Source organism: Leptosomus discolor, chromosome 2 (genome assembly GCF_034619465.1).
Source record: "Leptosomus discolor isolate bLepDis1 chromosome 2, bLepDis1.hap2, whole genome shotgun sequence".
In the NCBI taxonomy this organism is placed as follows: Eukaryota; Metazoa; Chordata; class Aves; order Leptosomiformes; family Leptosomidae; genus Leptosomus; species Leptosomus discolor.
The window spans coordinates 81,969,163-81,993,735 of NC_141392.1; the positions used below are offsets into that span (position 1 = coordinate 81,969,163).

Sequence of the window (24,573 nt, forward strand, 5' to 3'; positions counted from 1 at the left end):
CCGGGCCCGCCGGGGGGACGCGGGCGCCTCTCCGCAAGGGCAGGCCCGGCCCACCGCGTCCCCTCTCCTCCCCTCCCGGCGCCTTGCGCAGCCGCGCAGCGACGGCTGAGGGAGCCGCCAGAGCCGCCCAGCGCGGCGCGGCCCTCCCCGCCGCGGCTGGGCTGGGCGGGGCGGGGCGGGACGGGGCAGGGCAGGGCAGGGCAGGGCAGGTGCGGGGCTCGGCGGTGCGGTGGGGGATGCGGGGCCCCGGCGCAGCATGCTGTGGGGGGTGGGCCTGGCGGCGCCCCGCTCCTGCGTGGCGGACCTGAGCCGCAACCGCAGCCTGTCGCTGGGGTGGTGCGCGGGGCCCGAGGAGCCGCCGCCCGCCCTCTATGGGGGCGAGATCGTCGCCTTCCCGCTGGCGGGCGGGGGCGCGGGCGGCACCATGGCGGCGCTGGGCTCCGACTCCTGGTGGAAGAAGACGCTGTACCTGACGGGCGGCGCGCTGCTGGCCGCCGCCGCCTACCTGCTCCACGAGCTGCTGGCCATACGGTGAGGCTGCGGGGCTGCCGGCGGCGGCGGCGGCGGGGGGGGCCTGCGGCGGCGGGGCCTGCGCGGGGCCGGGCGCTGTCCGCTTGGAAGCAGCGGCGGAGCGCGGGGCTGAGGCGGCGCTCGGAGGCGCCTACCTGAGGGAGAGGGCGTCGAGGCCTGGTGGGTTGCTTTCTCCGCTCCACCGTGTGTCTGCCATTTACCTTTTTTTTAAAAAAAATTATTTTTAAAACGTTTTTTTCCCCCCCATTTATTCTTCGCAGCAGCGGCCTGAGTGCTTCTCACTGCCTCTGGATCCCATGAATCAAAAACCTGCAGCAGTCCATTAAGGGAGGATGCGTGTGTTGCCTCAGACGGGATTTCTGCTTTGTGCATTTAATGTACTGATGTGTCATGCATCTCTTCTTTTTTTTTATTTCTTTTTTCCTTTTTTAAATTCTATTTTGTTTTTGGCAGGAAAGAGCAAGAGCTTGATTCGAAAGATGCTATCATACTGCATCAGTTTTCGAGGCCTACCAATGGTGTTCCAAGTTTATCTCCATTTTGTCTGAAAATGGAAACGTACTTGAGGATGGCTGATTTACCCTACCAGGTACACTGTGCAGTTTTCCTTTACATTGCAGCTCGCTGTAATTGCATGAAATGGCAAATAGGCGTCCCGTCTCTCCTCCCCCTCAATCTGTCTCACCCAGGGAGATGTAAACATACACCTACAACGGGGTGGGTACAGCGACACTTCTATGTCTCCAGTTAAATTTGGTGTATAACCTTTAAAGATATGGCTTGAATAAGATTGATCTGGAACAGCTCTAGATTTAACTGGCAAAGCTAAATGAATGTTAGAAGCTAACTTGTCTGGAAATGCTGAAGTGGGAGGGTAGTCTGGAGTTTATATAATGCTAAATAACACCTCAGAACTAAAGCATAACATTATTTTGTCTTTGATTTTCACCATGCTAAAGAGATCAAGATTAGACAGCTGCAGGTTCTTATTTTCTTGGAGGGTTTCTCAGGAGCTCTCCTGGGAAGATGTGCTTGCCTTTTGCTTCACCTCCCATCACCGGTGCTTCCCCGCCAGTGAAGGGAGACAGCACTGCTTTTAGGGCTTGTGAATGCTGCTCCTTAATTGTGGCTGGGTGCATCTTGTGCCGTTTTTCTGCAGAGGATGAAGCCTGAGCTGCTCCAGTGAATGAAAGCTGGGAGAGCAGAAATTTGAATCGAGCAGTCTCGCCTGTTAGCATCAGGGTTTAGCTGTGACGTCGTGAGTCTGGCGTGCGCCTTGTTGTGGTGTCGGCAAGCGGTACAGCATGCAGCCTCTTTGAAACATGGGCTGGGTTTATTTTCTCTTTGTGTAAAGCACTGAGGGCGTTTAAGATGGTACAACAGTGGTGATAAATATAATGAGGATCTTGGGTAGAAGAAATGTCTCTTTTTTTTTTTTTTTTTTTTTTCCTTTTTTTTTTTTCCCTAGCGATGTAAATTTGGTATCTTACTTTCTCTGAAAGAGGCTGAGCTGTGGGTAAGTTGCATGCTTGCTCCTTATGGGTTCAAGTCACTTTTTACTGCTGCATACCAAGGTGTTAGGAAGGATGTTTTATTTATGCCCAGTGTTCTACAGGGGAAAACCAACCATATTACAACTTTTTTTTTTTTTTTTACACATTTATGGTTGATAATCATTCAGCTTTGTATGTGATTAAACTCCTTTACATCAGAAGTGAAAGAAAACCTAATTAGTACATTTTGCTTAAGTCTTTAAAAGCTTGAGTTTAATGTTCATTATCTTGAGGTGCAATGGTACTTGAATTGGCTACTTCAGAGCATTGAAGAGGGAGATTTCCGTCCTGTAGGATGTGTTTTCGTCATTTAGGTTTACTAAACCTTCAAGATACTGAAGTTTGAACAGATCATGGAAGCAGGAGGACTTAGTGCACATTGCTTCTCCACCCAGAGTAATTTGGGTAGAAATTGCATATTTGAAGGGAATACTATTTTGATGAGATCTGTTTTCTTTCTAATGGCAGTTGATGCAGTTCAGAGGGTTGTGATGATCAGAGTTGCTCTGGTGGAGAGTAGTTAAAGAAAGCTGCAGCGTAAAAGATGGTTGTCACAGGATACAGTTACTTCTGAAAGATAACACTGCACATTGGTGTGATTCAGGATGGAGTTGTTTAGACAGCTGATGCTGGGTAGAAGTAAGTCACTCGGGTTTTGGAGAGAGAGATTTCCAGAGGGTTATCCTCCCCTCATTATTTTCTGTACTGAAGGTCAGCATTGCTCTTTAGTGTTGCATCTCTCTATCCCTGCTCCTAGCTGTGACCATGCTGAGCTGGCATATGTCAGCAGGACCTCCAAAAGCAACAGTCCTGCCTTCAGCAGCTCCCTCTTGTCCCTTCCTGCACATGTTTTTTTGTGCCAGATCAGGCTGGACCAGGGCTGGCCTAGCTGGAGCCATGAAGGTTTATTTTATTTGGTTTTTGCCCAGCTTGGTTCCCCGCATGCTCCACGTGCCACACTGCAGGAGCAGGAATGGGTCCTGTGGGTGCTGGGAATGCCAGGTTGCTGCCTTCAGTTGTGCTGGCTTATATAGGCATGAGGTGTTTGTGGGGTTACTGATCCTGTGTAGGGTTTTAGAGGCAAGTTTGGTGGAGCTAAGCTTAGGAGATGAGGACGCAGCTGTTTTTCTGGAAGAGGCAAATTCTGCTTCTGTCCTTATATTAGGAGTATGGCACTGCGTTCAGCTCCGGTGGGTGGAGGAAGGTATGGATGCCGCCGTGGGGTTAAGCAGTGAGGGAGCAGGAGGTAGCAGAAGGGGAGCCTGTGGGTGGCACCGTTCTCAGCTGGAGTTATGAAGTTTCCTGCACTTGGACTACCTGGAGACTTTTATTTTGTTCCCTAGTGGTTATGTTACCTGTAGGACACTGTAGGTGACAGAGGCATATGATGCCCTCCCACTTGCCAGCGGGGTGGGTGTGTAGGGGGGGTACGGCCGGATGGAGTTGGTCCCTCCCAATCCAGGCTATTCTGTGGTTCTGTGAAACACCTGGCTGCCCTACATGCTGGCGGGGGCTGTGATGGAGAAGCGATGGCACTCCGGGTGGCAGCTGGTGCCCGGGTTTGCCTCCAGAGACTTGCTGTGGTCATCACCTTCCTGAGGAGGGGCTGCTTCAGAGGGAGAGTTGTGAAACGGGGTGAGAAGGCAGTGGGGTGGTCAGAGTGCTTTTATTTTACTCTTTTGATTCCTCATGTTCATGCTTTATTGTAGTGCATCAGACTATTGAATAATGTGCTGTGTGTTATGCAACATGATTTAATGGCATGTAAGAAGTGGAATTGGGTGACACGTTACCCGATGTAAGGTCCTACCTTACTCTCATCTAAATTTCTCGCAGCAGATTTACTCTTGTAATGTGCTTACGTTTTCTTGAAGCTGCTTTTCTAGGTGCAAGTTCTCCATCAAAAATAGTTCTGCCAGCCCCACCCCAACTGGGCTGTCATGTTACCTCACTGTTTTTTTCAAAATGTTTGATGCTTTTCTTGATACAGCTTGTTTTGAAGGAGTCCATTCTAGGTGCTTGTGGAAAGCTTTTGGGTGTTCCTTGATTTGCTCATGAATATTAAGAGCTGAGCATTTATGTAATCTGATAAGTATTAGCACAGCAGAAATGTGCTGTTTTCATGCCAGGTCTGTGAAGATGCTGGCCTCCTTGGGAAGCGACATGAGTAAAAGTAAAAGCATAAGCAGCAGTAATTGAAAATGTGAAACCTAATTTCTTCTGGATAGTACTATAAAATCACCCCAGAATGTCATTCTGTTTATAATTTCCTCTGTAAATGAGATTCTGAGGAGATCTTGTTATTGTTGCTTTGCAGGCTGCAGTTCAGTTAAATGTACTATGAGGTATGAGGGGATATTTTGTTTGTTTGTTTTTGTTTTTTTTTTAATGATGATGCCATAGTTTTTCCCTGTTCTACAGCTGGAACAATTTTTAAGTGGAAAATTGATAAATACTTGATAGCAATTAGTAGCAGCCATAAGGATACTGAGGTTTCAAGCCTACCCATTTGAGAATGGTGGACAGAAGAACAGTGTAACCGAGATTTTTTTAAGAGACTGAGGTTTTCTGAGGTTGTCGAAAGATGGTTCCTGTTTTGTTTGATAAACTGTGTGTAATGAAACATGGAAGTCCCAAGGCTTTAAGTTTACCTAAACCAACTTTCCTGTAAGAACTTCTAGCTCTCATTTGTGTTTTTGAGAGTGTAATATTAGTGCAGTACTAAAGTTTTTACACAGTGTATTTATATATATTGTATATATGTGTTCTTGAAGAAATGTGCTGTTGAATAATAAGGACTTGCTTTTTTCTGGGTTGCAAATGATATGGACTACAGTAATTGCAATATGTAATAAACAGATCTTCCAAGTCTAGCAGTTTCTGTAGAAAGCGTCAATGTTTGTGCACAAGAAGGGAAATCTGATACTGAAAGGGCTTAACAAAGGTGAAGCCAGCAATATTCAGTGCCATGTAGACACACTGTAGGTCCAGAAAAAGCTTATGATTCTGTATTAAATTCATAATGAAAAATTATGGAAATCAATCAGTCAGTCCGAGTGCTGAAAGAGCCTTTTGGTGAAGGAAAGGTCTGGAAGGTGGAAGGCTGGGGCAGTGCTCTCCTTTCCGTTTCAGGTGTTCAGCAGTTCTAGAGTTTCTCCCACGGACCAGTGTAATAACCCCCATGTCACCACACGTGCAGGCGGGCTGCACTCGATTGCTTTATTCACCCGCGCAGGGATGCAGTTAGATGAGACGTTACGTAGTCTGGTGTCCCTGCCATGGTATTTGGGCAGAAATCCCAGAAAAGGCTACAGCCAGAAGGCATTGTTTTCCCAGCAGCGTTACCCGTTTCGTCTGTTTTCATCCACAAGGGAAGAGCCTCTGGGAATGGCTGCACGTTCGTAGTGCATTGCACATCCACGTTTTGAGAGGCAGCCAGGGTGCTGTGCTCTCAGACTGAGCTGGAGGCACACTGTGGTGTACGCTCTTTGCTGCGAGAGGACCTTAATCCACCTTTAGTGGATTCAAGAAGGGTAACTACTTGAGACCCAAATGGGTCAGTCCAGAACTGCTAAACCTAAATTTCCAGCAATTGGGAGCTATATCGTGAAATGCTTCGGGTGACTGCCAGCAACTGAGTGCAGAGTCTTTATGGTGAGCCTTTATGGTTCAGCTCTCTGAGCTGGGGATTTTTGTTCGCTAAATAACAGAATGTGAGGATGGGAATTGCAAGCCAGGAAGAAAGTTCTGCCTTGTGTCTGCCTTCAGGAGTAAGAGAGAATTGAAGTCAAATGTCTGATCGTGTTTTGGCAGCTAGCAATTCCTCTTGTGCTTGTCAGATGAGACGTAAATTCTCTAATCTCCGTGTTTCACCTTCTTCAGCTGTAAAATGCGGAAAATATATTGCTACTTCTGCATGTGTGCTGTGCTGAGTATTCAGCAGTGCACTAGTGCTGTCCTGGTGCTAGACTCTTTGAGACCCAATTGTGACAAGTGCGTCTGTAAATGTATTAGATTTCTAAGTTCCGAAGTTGCAGGAGCATATGTAAAGGCAGATTTCCCTCCTGCTCAGTGAGGGAATGATAGACCTTTCATTATACGCTTGTGATTGTGTGTGTTTTATCCTTGGAGGTAATGCAGCTGTCTGAGATAGGTAGTGAATTAATCTTTATAAAGTAATTTAACATGAAAAGTGCTACACTGTGCAAGAGCCAAATTTAGTTGCTAGTTCTGTGATTAAAAACTTCTTTAGAATAACAGACCCAGTCTTCTGGGAGATGTGAACATTTCCAACCCTTAAATAACCCGGGTACCAACATGGGTTGGTCTATAAGACACTTGGCCTGCTAGTAATAGATGAGGTTAACTTGTCTCAAAGGGGGAAAAGGATCGTGGGACAAGAATTAGCAGGGCTTATAGGAAGAGCTTTAGACTAGCTTTGAAGGGGGATGGGGATGAAACCAGGCTTGCCAGAGAGGAGCCTGGATGCGGCATATCAATGCTTATGGGTCGGTGTGCTGGTGTGTTCTTTCCATCTGACATCTCAGTTGAGGTGGAGGATGGTGACCCATGCAGCAGCAAAAACACTAGGCTTGTTGATAAGTTGGTAACCATGGAAGCGGCTGAGAATGGTCGGGTAAGAATTAGGGCTGCTTCTGCCAAAACAGTGGCAGGATCATTAGCTCAGCTGAAGTGCATCTATACTAATGCATGCAGCCTGGGCAATAAACAGGAGGAGTCGGGAGACCATTCTGCAGCATGAAAACTATGATATAGCTGCCATCATGGAAACCTGGTGGGATGACTCCCACAACTGGAGCACTGCAATCAACAGCTACCAACTTTTCAGAAGGGATAGGCGAGGAAGAAGAGGTGGTGGGGTGGCCCTGTATATTAGGGGGACATGTGAGTGCACACAAATTAATGTCAGTGATGATAGGGTTGAGTCACTATGGGTAAGAATGAGAGGAAAGGCAAACAAGGCTGGTATTGTGGTGGGAATCTGTTACAGACCACCCCACCAAGATGGAGGTGGATGGAATATTTTATAAGCAGTTGGGGGAAATTTCACGATCGCTACTCCTTGTTCTTGTGTGGGACTTTAGTTTTCCAGACATCTGCTGGAAATACAATATAGCAGAGAGAACAGTCCCAGAGGTTCCTGGAGTGTGTGGAAGATAACTTCCTGACACAACTGGTAAGGTAGCCAGCCAGGGAAGTTGGCCTCCTGGACCTGCTCCTTGTGAACAGAGAAGATCTTGTGGGGGAAGTAAAGGTTACAGGCCGTCTAGGACATAGTGGTCATGAAATGATAGAGTTTTCAGTTCTTGGGGAAGTAAGGAGAGGGGGGTCAGTAAAACTGCTTTCTTGGACTTCTGGAGAGCAGGCTTTGGCCTGTTCAGGAGACTGATTGACAACTTGGGAGGTAGCCCTGAAGGGTAAAATTGTCCAGGAAGGCTGGACATACCTCAAGAAGGAAGTCTTAAGGACGCAGGAGCGGGTTGTCCCCATGTGCCAAAAAATGAGCTGGTGCGGAAGAAGACCGGCCTGGCTGAATAGGGACCTTTGGCATGACCTCAGGCACAAAAGGTGAGTTTATCACCTTTGGAAGAGGGGGCAGGTCTCTCATGAGGTCTATAAAGAAGTAGTGAGGCTATGCAGGGAGAAAATTAGGGTAGCCATAGCCCAATTAGACCTTAAACTAGCTACAGCTGTTAAGGACATAAAAAATGTTTCTGTAAATACATTAACAACAAAAGGTGGGCTAGGGAGAATCTTCATCCTTTACTAGATAGAGGGGGAAACACAGTGACAAGGATGAGGAAAAGGCTGAGGTGCTCAATGCCTTCTTTGTCTCAGTTTTCAGTAGTAGAACTAGTTGTTCCTTAGACACCCAGCCCCTTGAGCTGGAAAACAGAGAGTGGGGGCAGAATGTGGCCTTCACAATTAAAGAGGAAATGGTCAGTGACTTACTACACCACTTAAATGCACACAAGTCTATGGGGCCAGATGGGCTACACCCAAGAATACTGAAAGAGTTGGCGGATGTGCTCACCAAGCCTCTTTCCATCATCTATCAGAAGTCCTGGCTGACTGGGGAGGTCCCAGTGGACTGGAGAGTAGCAAATGTGACACCCATCTACAAGAAAGGCTGAAAGGAGGATCCAGGAAACTACAGACCTGTCAGTCTGACCTTGGTGCCAGGGAAGGTCATGAGCAGATCATCTCATGATGAGTGCCATCACGAGTCATTTACAGAACAACCAGGTGATCAGGACCAGTCAGCATGGATTTATGAAAGGCAGGTCCTGCTTGACTAACCTGATCTCCTTCTATGACAAGATGACCCGCTTGATGGATGAGGGACAGGCTGTGGATATTGTTTACCTCGACCTCCGTAAAGCCTTCGACGCTGTTTCCCATGGAATTCTAGTGAAGCAACTGGCTGCTCATGGCTTGGATGAGCATACGCTCTGCTGGGTAAAGCACTGTCTGGATGGCCGGGCTGGAGAGTGGTGATCAATGGAGTTAAATCCAGCTGGCGGCCAGTCACAAGTGGTGTTCCGCAGGGGTCAGTACTGGGGCCACTTCTGTTTAACGTATTTACCGATGATCCTGACAAAGGGATAGAATGCACCCTTAGGAAGTTTGCAGATGACACTAAATTGGGTGGGAGTGTTGATCTGCTTGAGGGTAGGGAGGCTCTACAGAGGGACTTGGACAGGCTGGATCGATGGGCTGAGGCAACTGTATGAGCTTCAACAAGGTGAAGTGCCAGGTCCTGCACTTGGCCACAACAACCCCGTGCAGCGCTACAGGCTTGGGGAAGAGCAGCTGGAAAGCTGCCCGGCAGAAAAGGACCTGGGGGTACCGCTTGATAAGCAGCTGAGTATGAGTCAGCAGTGTGCTCAGGTGGCCAAAAAAGCCAATGGCATCCTGGCTTGTATTAGGAATAGTGTGGCCACCAGGAGTAGGGAGGTGATCATGCCCCTGTACTTGGCATTGGTGAGGCCACACCTCGAATACTGTGTGCGCTTTTGGGCAATTCAGTACAAGAAAGACATTGAGGTGCTGGAGAGAGTGCAGAGAAGGGCAACAAAGCTGGTGAAAGGCCTAGAGAATCAGTCTTATGAAGAGCAGCTGAGGGAACTGGGGCTGTTTAGTCTTAAGAAAAGGAGGCTGAGGGGAGACCTTACTGCTCTCTACAACTGCCTGAGAGGGCATTGTAGAGAGGTAGGTGCTGGTCTCTTCTCACAGGTAATTAATGATAGAACAAGAGGGAACGGACTCAAGTTGCACCAGGGTAGGTTTAGATTAGACATTAGGAATATTTTTTTCACCGAAAGTGTTGTCAGACATTGGAATGGGCTGCCCAGGGAGGTGGTTGAGTCACCATCCCTTAATGTGTTTAAAGGTCGTTTAGATGTGGTGCTTGGAGATACGGTTTAGGGGTGTACTTGGTAGAGTGGGGTTGATGGTTGGACTTGATGATCTTAAAGGTCTTTTCCAACCTGAATGATTCTGTGATTCTACTTAAATAATATCACATCATGTGGCATGCAACATAAAAGCATATACCTTGCAGTACCTGGAAATAATTGTATCTGAATTGTCATATAGGGTAAAGCTGTTGCTCTGATTCAACAGCTACCACTAGTCTAGAGTATGAATTTAAAAAAAAAAAAAAAGTTTGTTGGATAATGTTGCCTTTAAAAGCACATAAAAGTATTTAAAAAGCTTTATTCTCGTTGAAACAGAACCCAGAGGGCCTTTTTTGTTTGTATGTTTGTTTGTTTACTTGTTTGTTTTTTTTTTTCTTAGAACTATTTTGATGGAAAACTTTCCCCTCAAGGGAAAATGCCTTGGATTGAATACAATCACAAGAAAGTATCTGGCACCGAGTTCATTATTGATTTTTTGGAAGAGAAACTTGGCGTGAATTTAAATAAACACCTCGGTCCGCATGAAAGAGCTGTTTCCAGAGCCGTGACAAAAATGGTGGAGGAGCACTTCTACTGGTAAGCTTGCATGGTGAAGCTGGCTACGTTCTCGTGCTGTCAGATCTGCCCCTGCGCTCGTACCTGGGCATGAATGGATGTTTTTTTCTTGCAGAAAGCTTGGGTACCTAATGATTAATTTCACAACTCTCTTCACCCTAGAAAACTACTGCTGTTGCTTTCTGCGTACGCTAGTATGAGCTGGGGGTAACTCCCCTGAGAGTTGTAGCGCTGTGCAGGCGAGGTAAGGAGTGAGGCCCTTCGCCTGCAGCTTTACAGAAAGGAGCAGCACTGGGCTGTTCCTCTCTCCTGTTTTCCTATGACCTCCGTATAGAAACAGCCTTGTTAATAAAGAGCAAAAAATGAAGGTGGCTGAACACATTTGTGGTTTGCAGGGGAGGGCAACAAATCCAGCGTTCGGTTTGAATCCAGAATATTGTATTCTTACAGTTACTGGTTTTAATTAGCTGTGTGTGGAATTAGAGTATGGATTATTGCATTTCCTGTAACACAGGATACCCATCCCTGTTAGTGTGTATTGTTTGCAACACTGACAGTTGAGGGGGTACAGTATTGGTCACAGTATCCTGAGAAGGTGAAGTATGTATATGAATGGAAAACATAAATATAAACTTGCTGGTACTTTATGCATTTTACCGACGCCTTTCAAAATAGTACCTGTGATTCCCTCCTCGCTTGACATTTCAGTCCTTTTTAAGTGCCCTTTCCAATCTGGATTCGTAGAAGTAGCAGGTGGACATGGCATCTTGGATGCTGCATTGGTTGCCTCAGCAGGCACAGGGCATTTTCCCCCACAGTTTGCTTTCTAGCATGCATTTAAGTCTTTGCTGTACTAAGCCTTGCATTTATGTTGCACTTTTTTTCCTCCAGAACAACGTGTGATTTAAATTGAAAGCATTTACGTGCTTTTTCTTTTACCTTCTGATCGAAGGTGGGCAGAAACATGTGTACTTACAGTTCTTCAGATAATTTTTGGTGTTTCCTGGGAACAGTTTTAGCATTCAGTAGGCAGGTTTAAATGGTACGGTTTAGAAATGTAGTCCCTGCCTTCTAAGAAGTGTGACCTTCAGCAATTATACCCATCTGCAGTGCCATAGCCACAAAAACCTGACTTAAGTAGCCTGCAAATGTAACTTTTTTGTTTATTTTTCTCACTTCAATTATTATAGTTACTAAAGGGAAGATGAGGCCTTTTAATGCTCCATCTCCTTGCCTTAGTGTCAGTTGTTTTGTGGTCCATCAACTTAACTACTTTAAATGTAACATTACTGGTGACAAAACTTATACTGCTGTGGTGCCTGAATTACAGGTCGTGCTTTCCCCTGTGGAGCTGTTTTCTGTCTGTCCATGTTTTCTCCCTGAGCTGACTTGGGACTGCTGGACATGATGTAAGGGAGCACGGGGGGCAGATATTGCAAATTCAGGTGCTGACCCAGGGAGGTGGACAAAGCTAGACCAAGTAAGAATAGAGATGTGCACACCTGGCTGTGTATCCCTGTTGCCTTTCCTGTTTAGTCACACCGTTGAGTTTCCCCAAGGTGTGTATTTTTGCTGCAGTGTAGTAAAACACCCAACTGTAAGTCTTACTGTGCATCCCTGCTGTGTGGCTGTACCAGAGGCTTGCTACGTTGGTGAGGTTACACCGTGCCATTCTCTATACTAGGCAAAGCCTGAGCTAGGAGGCGTCACAGTTGTACCGCTGTAATTCCTGGATAACAACTTTGACCATCCTGTAGTTACACCAAAATAAAATCAGGCTTTAGCTGTGTAGGACTGCGTTTCTCCCTGACAGCATTGCACCTGCGGTTGTGGAATCCCTTCACATTGGTCCTTGAACCTGCCCACTTCCCACCAGAAGCTTGGGATTTGTTCATGGTGTCCTCAAGTCCCCTGGTGAGGAATTTGTAACAGTGATCGCCTTTCTGCAGAATAAGGTTTATAAAATCAAGCCTTCAAACCAGTGATATAAAATATGATTCATGCTGTTCCCTTGCCAGCAGTGTGCAAAGTAGCTTCATCATAAATAAGTAATACTGTAGTACATTTACTGAACAGAGAAGCAAAGTACATCCTGTGGTGTGCGGTCTCTGGATGGAGCTAATTCTGGTGGGTGCGCAGCACTTCCTCATGAAATGTTTAGCTTTGGCCAAGGTGATTGCTCCTCTTCTTCACCAATTAGTGCTTCTTACAGGTGGAAATTGCTTCTCTGGCTGGAGTTGAAGAGCTGTTATGAACCTCAGCCTCTAGACACCCTGCCTCTGCCCCAGGCTGCGATGCCTGGCAGGGGTCAGGCAGAAAACAAATGAGTGAGCGTGCCTATTTTTGTGCTTAGAGCATATCTCCGAGATGCACAAGACTGATTTGGAGCTGATGCTGGAGCTTCTGTCCCTGAAGAATCCCATAGCTATTAGGCTTTTGCTATGCTTAAACTGGCAAAAGAAAAAAAGCCTGCTACCTGAATGGGTGTTGGGCCTAGTCAGTAGGGAAGGGATGGGAGCAGATCAGTTTTGTGGCTCTCCAGGTCCTGGATCTGGTGCAGACTTCTGTTGTCTGCTGAAGGCTTGCCCTGGGTTGTCTCTGCTGCCTGCAGTGACCCGTGGGCCCTCAGAAACCGGCGGGGTGCCCACAGCCACCTTCAGGATGCATTGAGTTTTTGGTGTATCTGCAGCATGTTTGTGGGCTCGGACCTCTATGTGAGATGGGTCGAGGACATCTGATTCTCACATCCTTCTGGTGCAGGCACGCTGGGTTTGGCGGCATGGCCAGCGTTCAAGCCAGGGAGCTCCTGGTGCCTGGAGGGCTACCAGTCGCTGTGAGGTGCTTTCTGGCACTTTAATCTCAGGAGAGGGATCTTAGGTCAGTGACACTTAAGGTGCTTAGTAAGAACCTAAAGCCTTGAATATGCAGCTTAACCAAACTAACCCGTTAGATTGGTTTAGCTGTATTGTCAGACACAACCTTAGTGATTCGTAAGTGTGTGTGTGTATGTATTTAACTTGTTTCTTGCTTTGTCTTTCAAGAAGACCATGTAAACGTCACATATGTGATGAGTGCTTGAAGTACAGGAGGAGCATGGTATGAGAATACAAATGAATCTGACTTGGGTTGGTATTCAGACTTCCCATGTATTAAACATAAAATGTTTGTAATAAAAATATGTTTAAATATATCAAGCCAATTGTAAGAGCAATGTCTCCCCTGCTGTTAACGATGATGAGGCTTGAATGCCACTGGTGGCTTAAAAGCCAGTTGCTCTGGGAAGCTGCACAGCAGGTGGGGTTTCTACAGCTGATTGTGGAATGAATTTGTTATAATCCTTTTGTATATCAAGAAATTCCAGTCTGCACAAGTTCAGATAGGGAAAATAAGCCCAGTTCACATCCTTGTGAACATCTCCCGCTTGCCTTGATGTTCAGACAGTTTGGGGATAATCAGGCAAGCCGCAGTTGATGAGTCACTTTCTCCTTCTCCTCTTCCGATTTATGTATTGAGGCCAAAGCTGCTGTTACATTTAAGACTTCAGATTTGCTTCACCCCCACAGCATTGCTCTTTAACACTTTGTTGTTTTATTTATGCGCTTAGGATTCGTACAGATGTGCTGGCACAAATGGGAATGTTAATCTTTCCCAAAATGTTCAGTTCAATATTTAAAATAATTATGTCATCCTGTAAATACTGATGGTAGTTTAAAATGTATAGTTATGCTGAAGTAGGTTGTGTAGACTACCCAATTTCTGGCATTTGCTAACCTTTTGTAATGTTGGTATTACTCTAGTAATGTAGTTTGAGCAGGGGGATGACGGGTGGGATTAAATGCAGAGGAGCATGTTCTGATAGGAAGCACAGATTATTGAACTTTTGAATAGAATTATTTTAACAAAGTGCTTGTAAAGCCAGTTTTAAAAGTGTTTTTAACTCTCTCTGGAATCTGAGCCTGCTTTTTTTCTTTGCTTTTGCGTGCTCAGAAACATAAGATTTCAGGAGTAAACTTTGTGGTTGTCTGTTTAGCTGCCTTCATTGCCCATGTATATTTGAGATTTGGGACATGTGACAACTTTACTCATTCAAAGTGACAAGCAGTCTTAAGACTGTGCTTGACAGTTTAGCCTAAGCAGGATTACCTAAATCCTGTGCAGTTCTGCTCTTTTGGTGTTTCTGTCCTGATCGCTAAATACTTTGTCTGATCTCTGCCTCTTCCAGACCCAAAGACCTTCTCCCCTAGAGCAAGCAAATGGTAGGGAAATGTATTTTTGCTTTAAAGTGGAGGCTAATTATCTTTGTGGGAAATGTTGTTCATCCTGTCTCATGAAAGTAAAGCCATCCTGGACGTGGTTGATCATTCTTGGTGTGGTGCCAGCTTGCTGGTGTGGTTGGAGTGAACAATAGTGATGGGAGGTCCATAGGGCTGAGTTGGTCTTGTGTGATTGGGGTGACTTTGAAAAAATGCTGCAGCAGAGTCTCTTTTTTTTTTTTTTTTTTTTTTTTTCCTGTTTTGTTTTGGCTTCTTTTTCTTGTTGTCCCTTACCATGGCCATGCCTGTTGTCCTAAAGCAGCTAAGTTGTGTCGTGGAGTTGCTGGGTGTAGCTAGTCAGGTCCATGCTGGGGAAGGAGGGTCTTTGCAGTGAGACACGCAGCACGGTGCTTGCTGGCTTCACGCTGCCCCTTTTGTGCTGGTGCCTTTTGCTAGATCTGGCTTTGTTTCAAACTCCACTGTGCTAAAACCAGCCCAGTGACTTGAGTTGATCCATCCATTTTGAAAAACAGGGATTGTGCAGAACACCCCCCCTTCAAAGAGTGGTACTGAAGCGTGTGAAACATCAGCGGGATGCTTTTGTCATATTGATGCAGTGCGAAGGGTTGTGGAGAAACCTGTTGAGGATAAAAAGCCACCAGAAACATAGCAGGTGCATTTTTGTTCTTTGCTGTGCATGCATTTGCAGCAAAACCTGCAGATACCTCACTCACATCAACTTGAGCAGAAGGCATTATCCTGCAGTGGACAATTTTAAATCAGATTAAAATGCCTTTCAAACACTCTGTCGGGAGCATTCTAAATTTGAGCCGTAAGTGTTTTTTTTTTTTTTTCAGCTGTTATGCCAAATATTCTCCTTTTACCTCATGTTATTAGTAATTCAAGTAAAGAATCTGTAGAAACTTAGATTAGAACATTTTCATGGTGTAAATGCAGTTGTTTTCTGATGGTATTGCTGAGTTCAACTTCTGTTTATGACATGTAGGAGTTTGATAAAATTTAAGCGTTTAAAAAAAAATTCACGAGTTCTCCAGGAGATAGTGCTTTGGTTTTTTCTTTCTTGAAATAGGTGATCTGTATCAGCAATAAGGAAATTATGTGCAATTAGAAATATGCACAATGGTAAAACTGAAGTCATATTCCAAACTAAAACAAATTGAGCTCGGATCATACTGGAAATGGAAACACTTGGTTATTAAGTTAGCATTTAATATAATTGCATACATGAACTTGCAACTTTTGGTATTTCAACTTTTCGATCTAACTTCTCTAGTTTATCATGTCCCCATGAACCTGTTTTCCTATAGTCTCAAGTCTGTAAATCCACTTGGAAATCGCTACAAACATAATAGAATGTAAGTATCGCCTCTTAGCATTTCTGAGACCCTGTTGGCTTCATATGTGTGTCATGTCTACTTTGATGTATCTTTAGCCCTTTTTCCAACATCCCTTGAAGTTGGTGATTGAAGTCATATGGTGTTTTGGTTTCTCTGTGATGCCAGAAGATGCTAGATGTTAAGAAAGTTGTTTCTTTTTTTTTTTTTTTGTAAGTTTCTTGAGTAGCGACAGCAACAAATCAATTTTTTGTTTGCCTACAATATCAGAACAAAAATTCATGTAGGAAACAAAAATTTCAGCTGGTAAGAGAATTTTTTGTAAAAAGACCTTTCAAAATATTTACCATTCAATAAAGCTGAAATACAGCCCGACATACAACAGCATCCTTTAGAAATGTCTCTCTCATAAAATCAACATTTTGAAGAGAGGAAAAAATACAGGAGAAAACTAACCAAATAATCACCACCCCTTCCTTTTTTTATTTCATTTTTAAAAGACTGTGTCATTGTTAGTTTCTGAGGAGAGCAGAGATCTTCTGAGAAATGACTGCTACAGTAGTTATGTTGGGGCAGAGTTACTGCTTGGCTAAGTCTCAGTAATATAGAAAGTGAGGAGAACAGGTGGGTGGTAAAGATTGGTTTCTTTGTGGGCTCTTTTGTTGTTGTGCGGGTTTTTTTTTTCCCCAGTTAATAAATCCTTTTGGCACTTTTGGCACCGCATTTTTTTACGTGATTTTAGCAGAATTCTGCAGCTTTTATTTTATATTTCAATGTGAATCCAACTTTTGAAGCGAGTCATGATTTACTGAGAGAACAAGCACTGGGCAGTCTGCATCAGTATTGCAAAGTCAGTTTTCTCTGCCGTCACTGTTGAGTTGCGTGAGGGTCTGCTCTCCCTCTCCCAGCGTTAAGAAAGCTCGCTGCCTGACCTTTGTGTGAGCCTTTGCAGGGTGGTGGTGGGCTGTCTGGGTATTGCATTGCTGTAACTTACTGTCATATCCTTCTAGGACTTTAGCTTACTGCCAATGGGTGGAAAATCTTCACGAGACGCAAAAGATGGTTTCGCTTTTTGGCCCCTTCAGTGACTTGCTGAAATGGATCCTCTGCCATCTGACCAAAGGGATCGTGAAGCGGGAAATGTACGGCCACGGCATTGGCCGCTTCTCGGAGGAGGAGATGTACACGCTGATGGAGAAGGACATGCGGACTCTAGCAGGCCTCCTGGGTAACGTACAGCGAGTTACGTGTGTTCTGTTTGTTCACAGCCACCTGCCCACAGGATGAAATCGACTGCAAGTACTTGCTGGGAGCTTGATCATGTGCACAAATGATCCCATTTTGTCACTAGGTAGAGTCCACGCTGCTGCTGTCATTCAGTGCCACCCTCGCTCTGTCAGGGACACTGTTTCTTTCCCTGCTGTTTGCTAACAAATTGCGTCTCTAGAAGGATGCTGTTCTCTGAGCACTGGGTATGTGCATCTAGAGGAGCAGAATGTGACCGGCAGTTTTGGGAGAGTGTCTTGCTGTTTGAATTTAGGAAAATGTACTGTTTAGTTCTGCAAATGAAACCTCTTATTTATATTTCGGGGGGGGTCTAATTTTTTCTTTATGGGATAGATTGTTACAAAGCTGCCATTTGAAAACCTACTTTGCAGATGTTGCTTTGATGAGCAGGACTTCATTGCATTTGGTTGCTGTTAGCGTTATTCGAAGCTGCTAGTAGGAGATGGGTCTGTGTTGTCAAAAGCAGTAGTTTTAGGCTTCTTGGCTGTCATGGGTGGATCTTACAGGGTTAGTATTAAGGCTGACCTCATCTAGAATGACATGAGCCTCATTTCTTTTGTGCGGATCAAGCTGAAATCTGCAAGAGAGCTGTCTACACTGTGCTTCTCACCTTGCAGTCTGCTGAGAGCTAACCATATTGCACTTCTGTGTAAAATTTTCATTTTGAGGAACTGGTTTGGGGCAGATTGTTCCTTCCCTTGAGCTTGTGTGTCTCTTGTGCAAGGAGAGAGATGGTATCTGCGTGGCTGCTTTGTTCCCTGTTATGATCACTTCAAAGAGGTGGCTGAGTGGAGGGCAGGAGGGATGCCTCCCTGCCCTTTGCTCTAGAAGGAGGACATGTTGCACATGCTCTAAATAAGTAAGTGTGGAGTGGATGGAGGTAGCAAGGTGAGGAGAGCTAGCAGAAGGCAGAAACTGAGTGCTTGCTGAGAAGGTGAGGGAAGAGAGATGCTTCTGGACTTCCAGGGTGTTTTGGAAAGGAAGGTATTTGCAGAGGTCCTAGACTGGGCTGTGTAGAGTTTTCTGTAACTGTTTTTCCTGAAACAAACCTGCTGTGTTGCTGGGTTGGGAGCAAGGTGGAAGAAGAGACACGTGATGCATGGCTACAATGGGCAAGGGGGGGTTTTGTTGACAGCTCCCCTTCTGTTAGTGCTTTCTCTTGCTGCATTTTGTTTATTAACAAAAAAAAGTTACCCGTTCTACTGCTCTTTCAAAGAGAACCTGCTTTTGGAGCTTAAGAGGTCCCTTTTCTTCTGGGGGAGGAAGGGAAGGACCAGCTCATTTTAGAGAAGAGGTCTGGGCACATCTGCTGCAGAGCTGTGGCCAGCTCAAGGTGCCCTCAGCTGTGGGACTACTGTTGCCGTAGCTTGAAGGTTGGTACCACGTGGCTCCATGTACGTCGCAGAGAAGAATGGGTTTAGGACGGGAGCTGGAGCAAGTTCAACCTTTGACTTGGGAGCTCAGCAGAGCCCCCTGGTTCTGGCTAGGCAATGCTGGCCAGCTGAACGGAGCAGCAGTGGATGTGTCTATGCTGAAGTCATCCCTGTCTGCCAAGAATAGATGTAGCCTTCAATAGAAAACTGAAACATATTCCCGAATACCCCTAGAATCTCTTGGTTTGCTTACTTGAAATCTGCATCCCTCTGTCTCTGGAGTCTGTACTGACACTCAGATTTGTAAAGTTTTGAGTTCAAAGGGATCATTAAATCAGGCAGATCCCTGTGAATCGGATTGCTTGGTTGCTTTCTTGAGGCCTGTGTCTTTTTTCTGGCTGAAGCATGTCTTTCAAAAGGCATCCAGTTTTAATTATGAGATTTCAGCAGGTGGAGGTGCTACAACTTCCATTAGTAATTGGTGGCAGATGTTAATCACCATCAAAATCTGTTCAAAATCTGACCTGTTTCAAATCAGTTTGTCCAGTTGCAGCCTGCAGGCAGATGCTCCTCCTAGTTCTTCCTCCCTCCCTGGGTGGCATGGGTCATCTCCTTGTGAAGGTAAATGCTATAATCTAACAGTCTCTCATGTTTCTCCTGGGGAAAAACCACTGGAAATCCTCAAGGATAAGGTGTTCTCTTCACTGTATCAATTTTTTTTTAGTTGTGTGATACATATGTTATCAGCAGGGGTTTTATTTTTACTTCCATATTATTGATAAGAATGTTGTACCTTGTGTACTTCAAAAAACCTTGATGGGCATCTGCTGTATTCCTGTTATTTGACTACATTACTAGCTGAATATTGTACATTTTAATCATCTTCCCCTCTGAAATGGATGTCAGATTAGTCAGTGTGCAGTTATGTGAATAGTTATATTTGCCCTTTTGATTATTGGTGCGTTTGTCTACTTTTCTACAGTTGCCTTGATTTTTCCTTAACACCAGCATGCTCAGGTTTTCTCCAGCCAGCTGTTTATGGTTGGGTCTAGTAACTGTGGCCTCCAGGTGGTATCCTGGGATGGGGACAGGAGGTGGGATGAGGACTTCCAGCCTGACTGGAGACTCCTGTTTCACAGGGGGGAAGGAGAAGGTGGTCTCCTATTGCCTGCACAAAAATCTTTGTGAGATTCCCCTCCACGTATATGTGCCCATGTGGTTTTGCAGAAGAGGAGGCAGTTGGGATTTTGGCTGGTGATTAAAGGGCAATCTTAAGACCTTAAAAAAGATGCCTATCAGGGAGAATAGCTGCACATACCAAACTGTAGCTGTCAGTCATCAGGCATACAAGACTAATTTAATGTTCCCCAGTTTTTAACAGAGACCATTCACTTGGGAACAAGAATAACTTTTAAATTCCAAGTGCTGCTTCTAGAGAATGACAGCTTGGCAGCTGCCAGGTCTTGTGATGCTCATTTTGACATTCCCAGTCACATCTTGGGTGCTTTTTTCCCCCCTTTCTTCTTCATTTCTGAGAATTGTTTTTCCTTCTCCCATGTACCTATTTCCCTAACAGACTCCTCGAGATCTCTTATAAATGTGGAAGTTGGTACTAATCCTCCTGTGGTGGATCAGCCTGCCCCATTGGTATCATCTTGCTTTCTGTTCTGCAGTCTTTAAACCACAAATGTAATTTCCTTATGTACTAGTAGTTTCCTACTGCCTGGTAGTGTCAAGAAGTGGGGGGAACTGGGCATATGAACTAGTGATATAGAAAAAAAAATACATTTTGGTAATTATTTAAAAGATGCATGTGAGTGAGCAGTGCCCATAAATCTGTTGGTGTCCTCTCAGCTGCCTGCCTGCCTCAGGCTTTTGAGTAAATGGGGGTTTTGAGCAGGGAGTTGCAGGGCAGCAGCTGCCTGAACTGGCTTTTGAAAAGCATTTGATGCTTTGTGGAGGGCAGGGGTGCTCAGAGCTGAAACACAGAGGTGGGACTAACCTCAGCGCGAGCTTCTAATGCTGGTTGGAATGCTCTGTAGCAGCCTGCGTGGGCTCTACCTGCTGCTGTGGGAGAGTGCAGGTCTCTTGCTGGCCCTGTGTCTCATAGATCTGTCTCTTGCTGGGGTTTCTTGACTCAGTGCTGAGGTAGCTGCTTTTTAATTCTCTGGTGCATGCATTTGTAAATAGCAGAGCTGTGTGCCGTCAAATCCCCGGGCAGTACAAATTTGATCGAAGTCCAGTGTGACCAGGTAATTGTATTTCTGTTGGATTATCCAGGGGATGCAGTGAGGTGTTTGAGGTGGTTAGCACTGTGTCAGCCTTGATGCGACAGGAGCTGTGTAATCTGGAATAAAATTAAACACTGGGAGATTGTATCTGGTCCGTCAGAAAGTCTTCTGGAAAAGCGTTGCACTGGGATTTTTGGGAATGGATTAGAACTGGTAGAAGGAAATGTGCATGGAGTCTGTGTTATGCAGTGCAGGGTGACTTAGCTAAACCCAGATTTACAGTTTTTATGGAACCACAGCTCTATTTTCTCCTCTTCCCCTTTGTTTCCACACATATGAAGGTGCAGGTGTTGTGCCTGGGAGCCACTCTTATCTGCAAAAGAGTGGGATGGTTCAGCCCTCGCTTACTGCCTGCCTTAGTTGTAGCAAGATGGAAATGGCAGTATTGCTTCCCAGCACAGCATTGCTATGGATCAAGTCTCAGACCTGGTTGTATGTACTAAATTCCTAGTGTTGGCATGTAACTGTGGTTTGGGGACCAATTTTTGAGCTATGTTTGAGATCGATGAATGCTAGGCATCCCATAAATACTGAAAAGACACAACATTTACCCAGTTCGTAGTTTTCAAACAATAGATTGATGCAGCAGTGAAAGAGCTGGGGAGAGTTAACTCCATGTTGAAATTCCATCTGACAGGCTAGAGGAGGTTGTTGTTACTGGTTATTCCTGGGTGCTGCTTTGCTACACTATGGTACAGGGGGATGGCAGCATTTGTTGTACCACACTCTGGAATTTGATTCATTTTACTGCTGGACAGTTTTTTCTAAACTCCCTCAATAACCCTAACATTTAATAACCTGATGAATTACAGGCAGCTTATATTGGACAGGGGAAGAATGTCCTGGGGAGATGGGATAACTGGATTTGGAGAATTCAATTACATACCACATTTCACAGCGTTTGTAGCACTTTGGGCCAACACAGGGACAATGCAACCATCTAACCTGACCTCTGCGATATCGCATACTACACCTGCATGCCTTGTGTGTGGTCTGTGATCCAGTTCTTGTGCCTGTGGTGAGGAAACAAGATTGTGCTGGATGTTTCTTTGCAAACGGTGGCTTAGAAATGTGATTTTCTTACCTATCGTAGGTAGTTATCCATCTGTTTGTGCTGTGATGGCCACTTAGGGCCATCACGGCGTTGGGGTGCCCAGAGAAGTAAGCAGAATAGTGGTGTGGAGCAGACATGTCCCTCTTCTGGACCAGGCCAGTCCCAAGCAGCTGCTGTTTCACTTGCTTGCCTGACGTGCCTCTGTTTGGTCCCTGCCAGGTAGAAACCAGTGTTTGGGGATGGGGGCACCGCACTGGTGGTGTGTGAGGGGCTGTTCACTCCTGCCTATGGCTGTGTCCTCCTCCTGGAGATGCAGGTCATTTCTGAGAAGTCGCTGCCAGCCTGACTGGTGCATCGGTTTCAGCCTGAGCAGTGGTGGGAGAGGAAAGCTTTGAGTACGACTTTCTTTTTTAATGTGATGGGATGTGTAACCTGAAACTGGATCTGCACACACGAGAGATCCAGGGTGACCAGCTTCTTTCATCAGGTGCATTCATGATTCTGAACCGTGGTTGAACGATTTTGGGTTTGCATCAAAGGAGAAAATCGTGCTTTCAGGCACCTGCTGTCTGCAGAAAAGATTTTAAATGCAGAACTAGTGCAGTGTGTGTGTGCTGCCAGCTGTGATGAGCGGAGGAGGTTACTTGGCTGGTGGTGGCTCTGTAGTTGGCCTAGTTAGAGAAGTGGTGAGCACAGGGGAAGCTGCAGTAATGGATTTCACCTGCTGAACCCTAGCAACAGCTTTTGAACCGTATTCAGCATTGAATCCCTGTCTTTGAAACTGTGAACCTTTTCAGCTAAATTACTTCAGTAAAAAAAAAAATTGCTAAAGATGTAACCAGGGAAATTTTTATTTTTTATTTTTTTTTTTAATTGAGGAGAAGTGACATCCAGTTGAGATATATTTGCTGTTGTATTTACAGGTGACAAGAAGTACATTATGGGACCAAATGTTTCCACTGTTGATGCCACTGTCTTTGGGCATTTGGCACAGGCAATGTGGACACTTCCAGGGACTCGACCAGAGAGGCTAATCAAAGGTAAGAAAGCTTAAGTGATCGCTGAAACAAATTCTTGGTGGTATTTGCTGTGTTTAAACTTGGAGCACCTTGAAAGGACATGTGAAGAGTGCAGCAGCACTTCAGCTGCATTGCAGGCTGTTCTTGCCTTTGATGTAGCATTTGTATCCTGTAATGTTGTTTTCTCTTAAAATCCCTGTTTGTTTTCTCTTTAATGTTCTACACGGTAATTGTTTCTGTTCCTGTACTTGATCTTTTCCCTGTTTGACATAGCAAAGACTGAACACCTTTAAGGAATGAATCCTGGGTAAGGTGTGAAGAGACAGAAGCACAGCCATGAGCCAAATTCTGCTGAACTGAGTAGTTCCATTGACGGTAGAACTGCAAGTGCTATTGTCCCACTGAAATTACAGCCTCTCCTGGGCAAGGAACAAGTCCAGCCTGACTTGGGAGTCACTGTTTTTGCATGAATTGGAAACCAGTGTACCCTTCCCCTCCCCACATTTTTTTTATTTTCTTGTGGGTTAGTACAGGCATGTGAAAGTATCTTTGCCTCCCTTTTCAGAATAAAACCACTCAGTATGAAAAATGGGAAAAGCTAAGGAGGAAAAGGGTGTGAAATAGGTGTAAAAGGAATGAATCTGACCTGTAGATGTACTCTGCAAGAGAGCGCTACCAAAGCAACAGTTAGGAGTCACAGACTTGCTCAGTAATAAAACTTTGAGAAAAACAGTTCTTGAGATGAGGGCATAAGTACTGTTGTGTGGTTCTTCCCCTTGATGTCTGTGGAATCATGGATAAAATTCTGAAGTGTCCAGGAAGGAATGCTATGTTTGTTGAACTAGTTTGTCTCTAACAAAAATAAATAGGTGGTAATAGATGCAAATACCTGAGCAGTATGGATGATTCTCTGTACCTATCCACCTACTCATGCTGTTGTGAGTGAAGGTTTCACATACACATTCCCTTTAATATTCTATTATTTCTTTTCTTTGTTCTTTGAATTTTGTGGTAATTTCTTCTCTAAGCACACTCGAAGCATACGTGTCTATATAAACATAAGGCATAAGGTCCTAGGGCAAGGAACATTAGGGTGGGCCAGCAACCGTATGAAAGCTTTTTTAAAATGTGAATTTATCTTGCAGACAACGCTGCCATCTGGTGGTGGAAAGCCCCAGATCACTGTGTTTTAATAAGTGTATTGTATGTATGGGATCAAATTTTGTCTTTGGAAACCGGGTTTCTGCAAAATAAGCAAGAATTTTACTATGAAGAGCTTAGAGTATTGGTGTCTTCTCTTGATTTATTTCTGTAGAGGCTGACTTTTGGATAGTTATTTTGCTACACGTATTTACGTTCATTCCAGCGTAACACTTGTTGTATGTAGGTTAATAACAGGTGGAAGTTACAAACAGAACCCTAAGAGGATTGATGGGGTCTTGGCATTTTGAAACCTCTGTGGAAGGAACCTGCACAATTTGTTTCCAAGAAGTGCTAATGTGTTTCTGCATCAGCAGGTGAGTTAGAGGATTATTGACTGGATGTATTTACTGGAGTCTGTTGTGCTGTGTTGCAGGTGAACTGATTAACCTTGCTATGTATTGTGAAAGAATAAGGAGGAAATTTTGGCCAGAATGGCACCATGATGATGATAACACTCTATATGAATCTGAGGAAAGCAGCGAAGCAAGCAAGACTTACTCTCCTTTGCAGGACTTCAGTTTTTATTCAAGGACAGAAACATTTGATGAGGAAGGGAACAGTATTTCTCAAACCCCTGACACAGATTACACTGGACACTCCCTCTTTGATTCAGATGTGGACATGGACGAGTACAGAGATCATGAACAATGCAAGTGA

General features: G+C 45.0%; 1 protein-coding gene across 1 annotated transcript; it reads left to right on the forward strand.

Moving 5' to 3' along the window:
- The first annotated feature begins 256 nt into the window (after positions 1 to 256).
- Positions 257 to 24,573, forward strand: FAXC (failed axon connections homolog, metaxin like GST domain containing). The gene is made up of 6 exons (XM_086461350.1): positions 257 to 531; positions 985 to 1,120; positions 9,906 to 10,102; positions 16,700 to 16,917; positions 22,618 to 22,734; positions 24,290 to 24,573. The coding sequence occupies exons 1-6, from the start codon at positions 257 to 259 to the stop codon at positions 24,571 to 24,573; spliced, it is 1,227 nt and encodes a 408-aa protein (XP_086317476.1).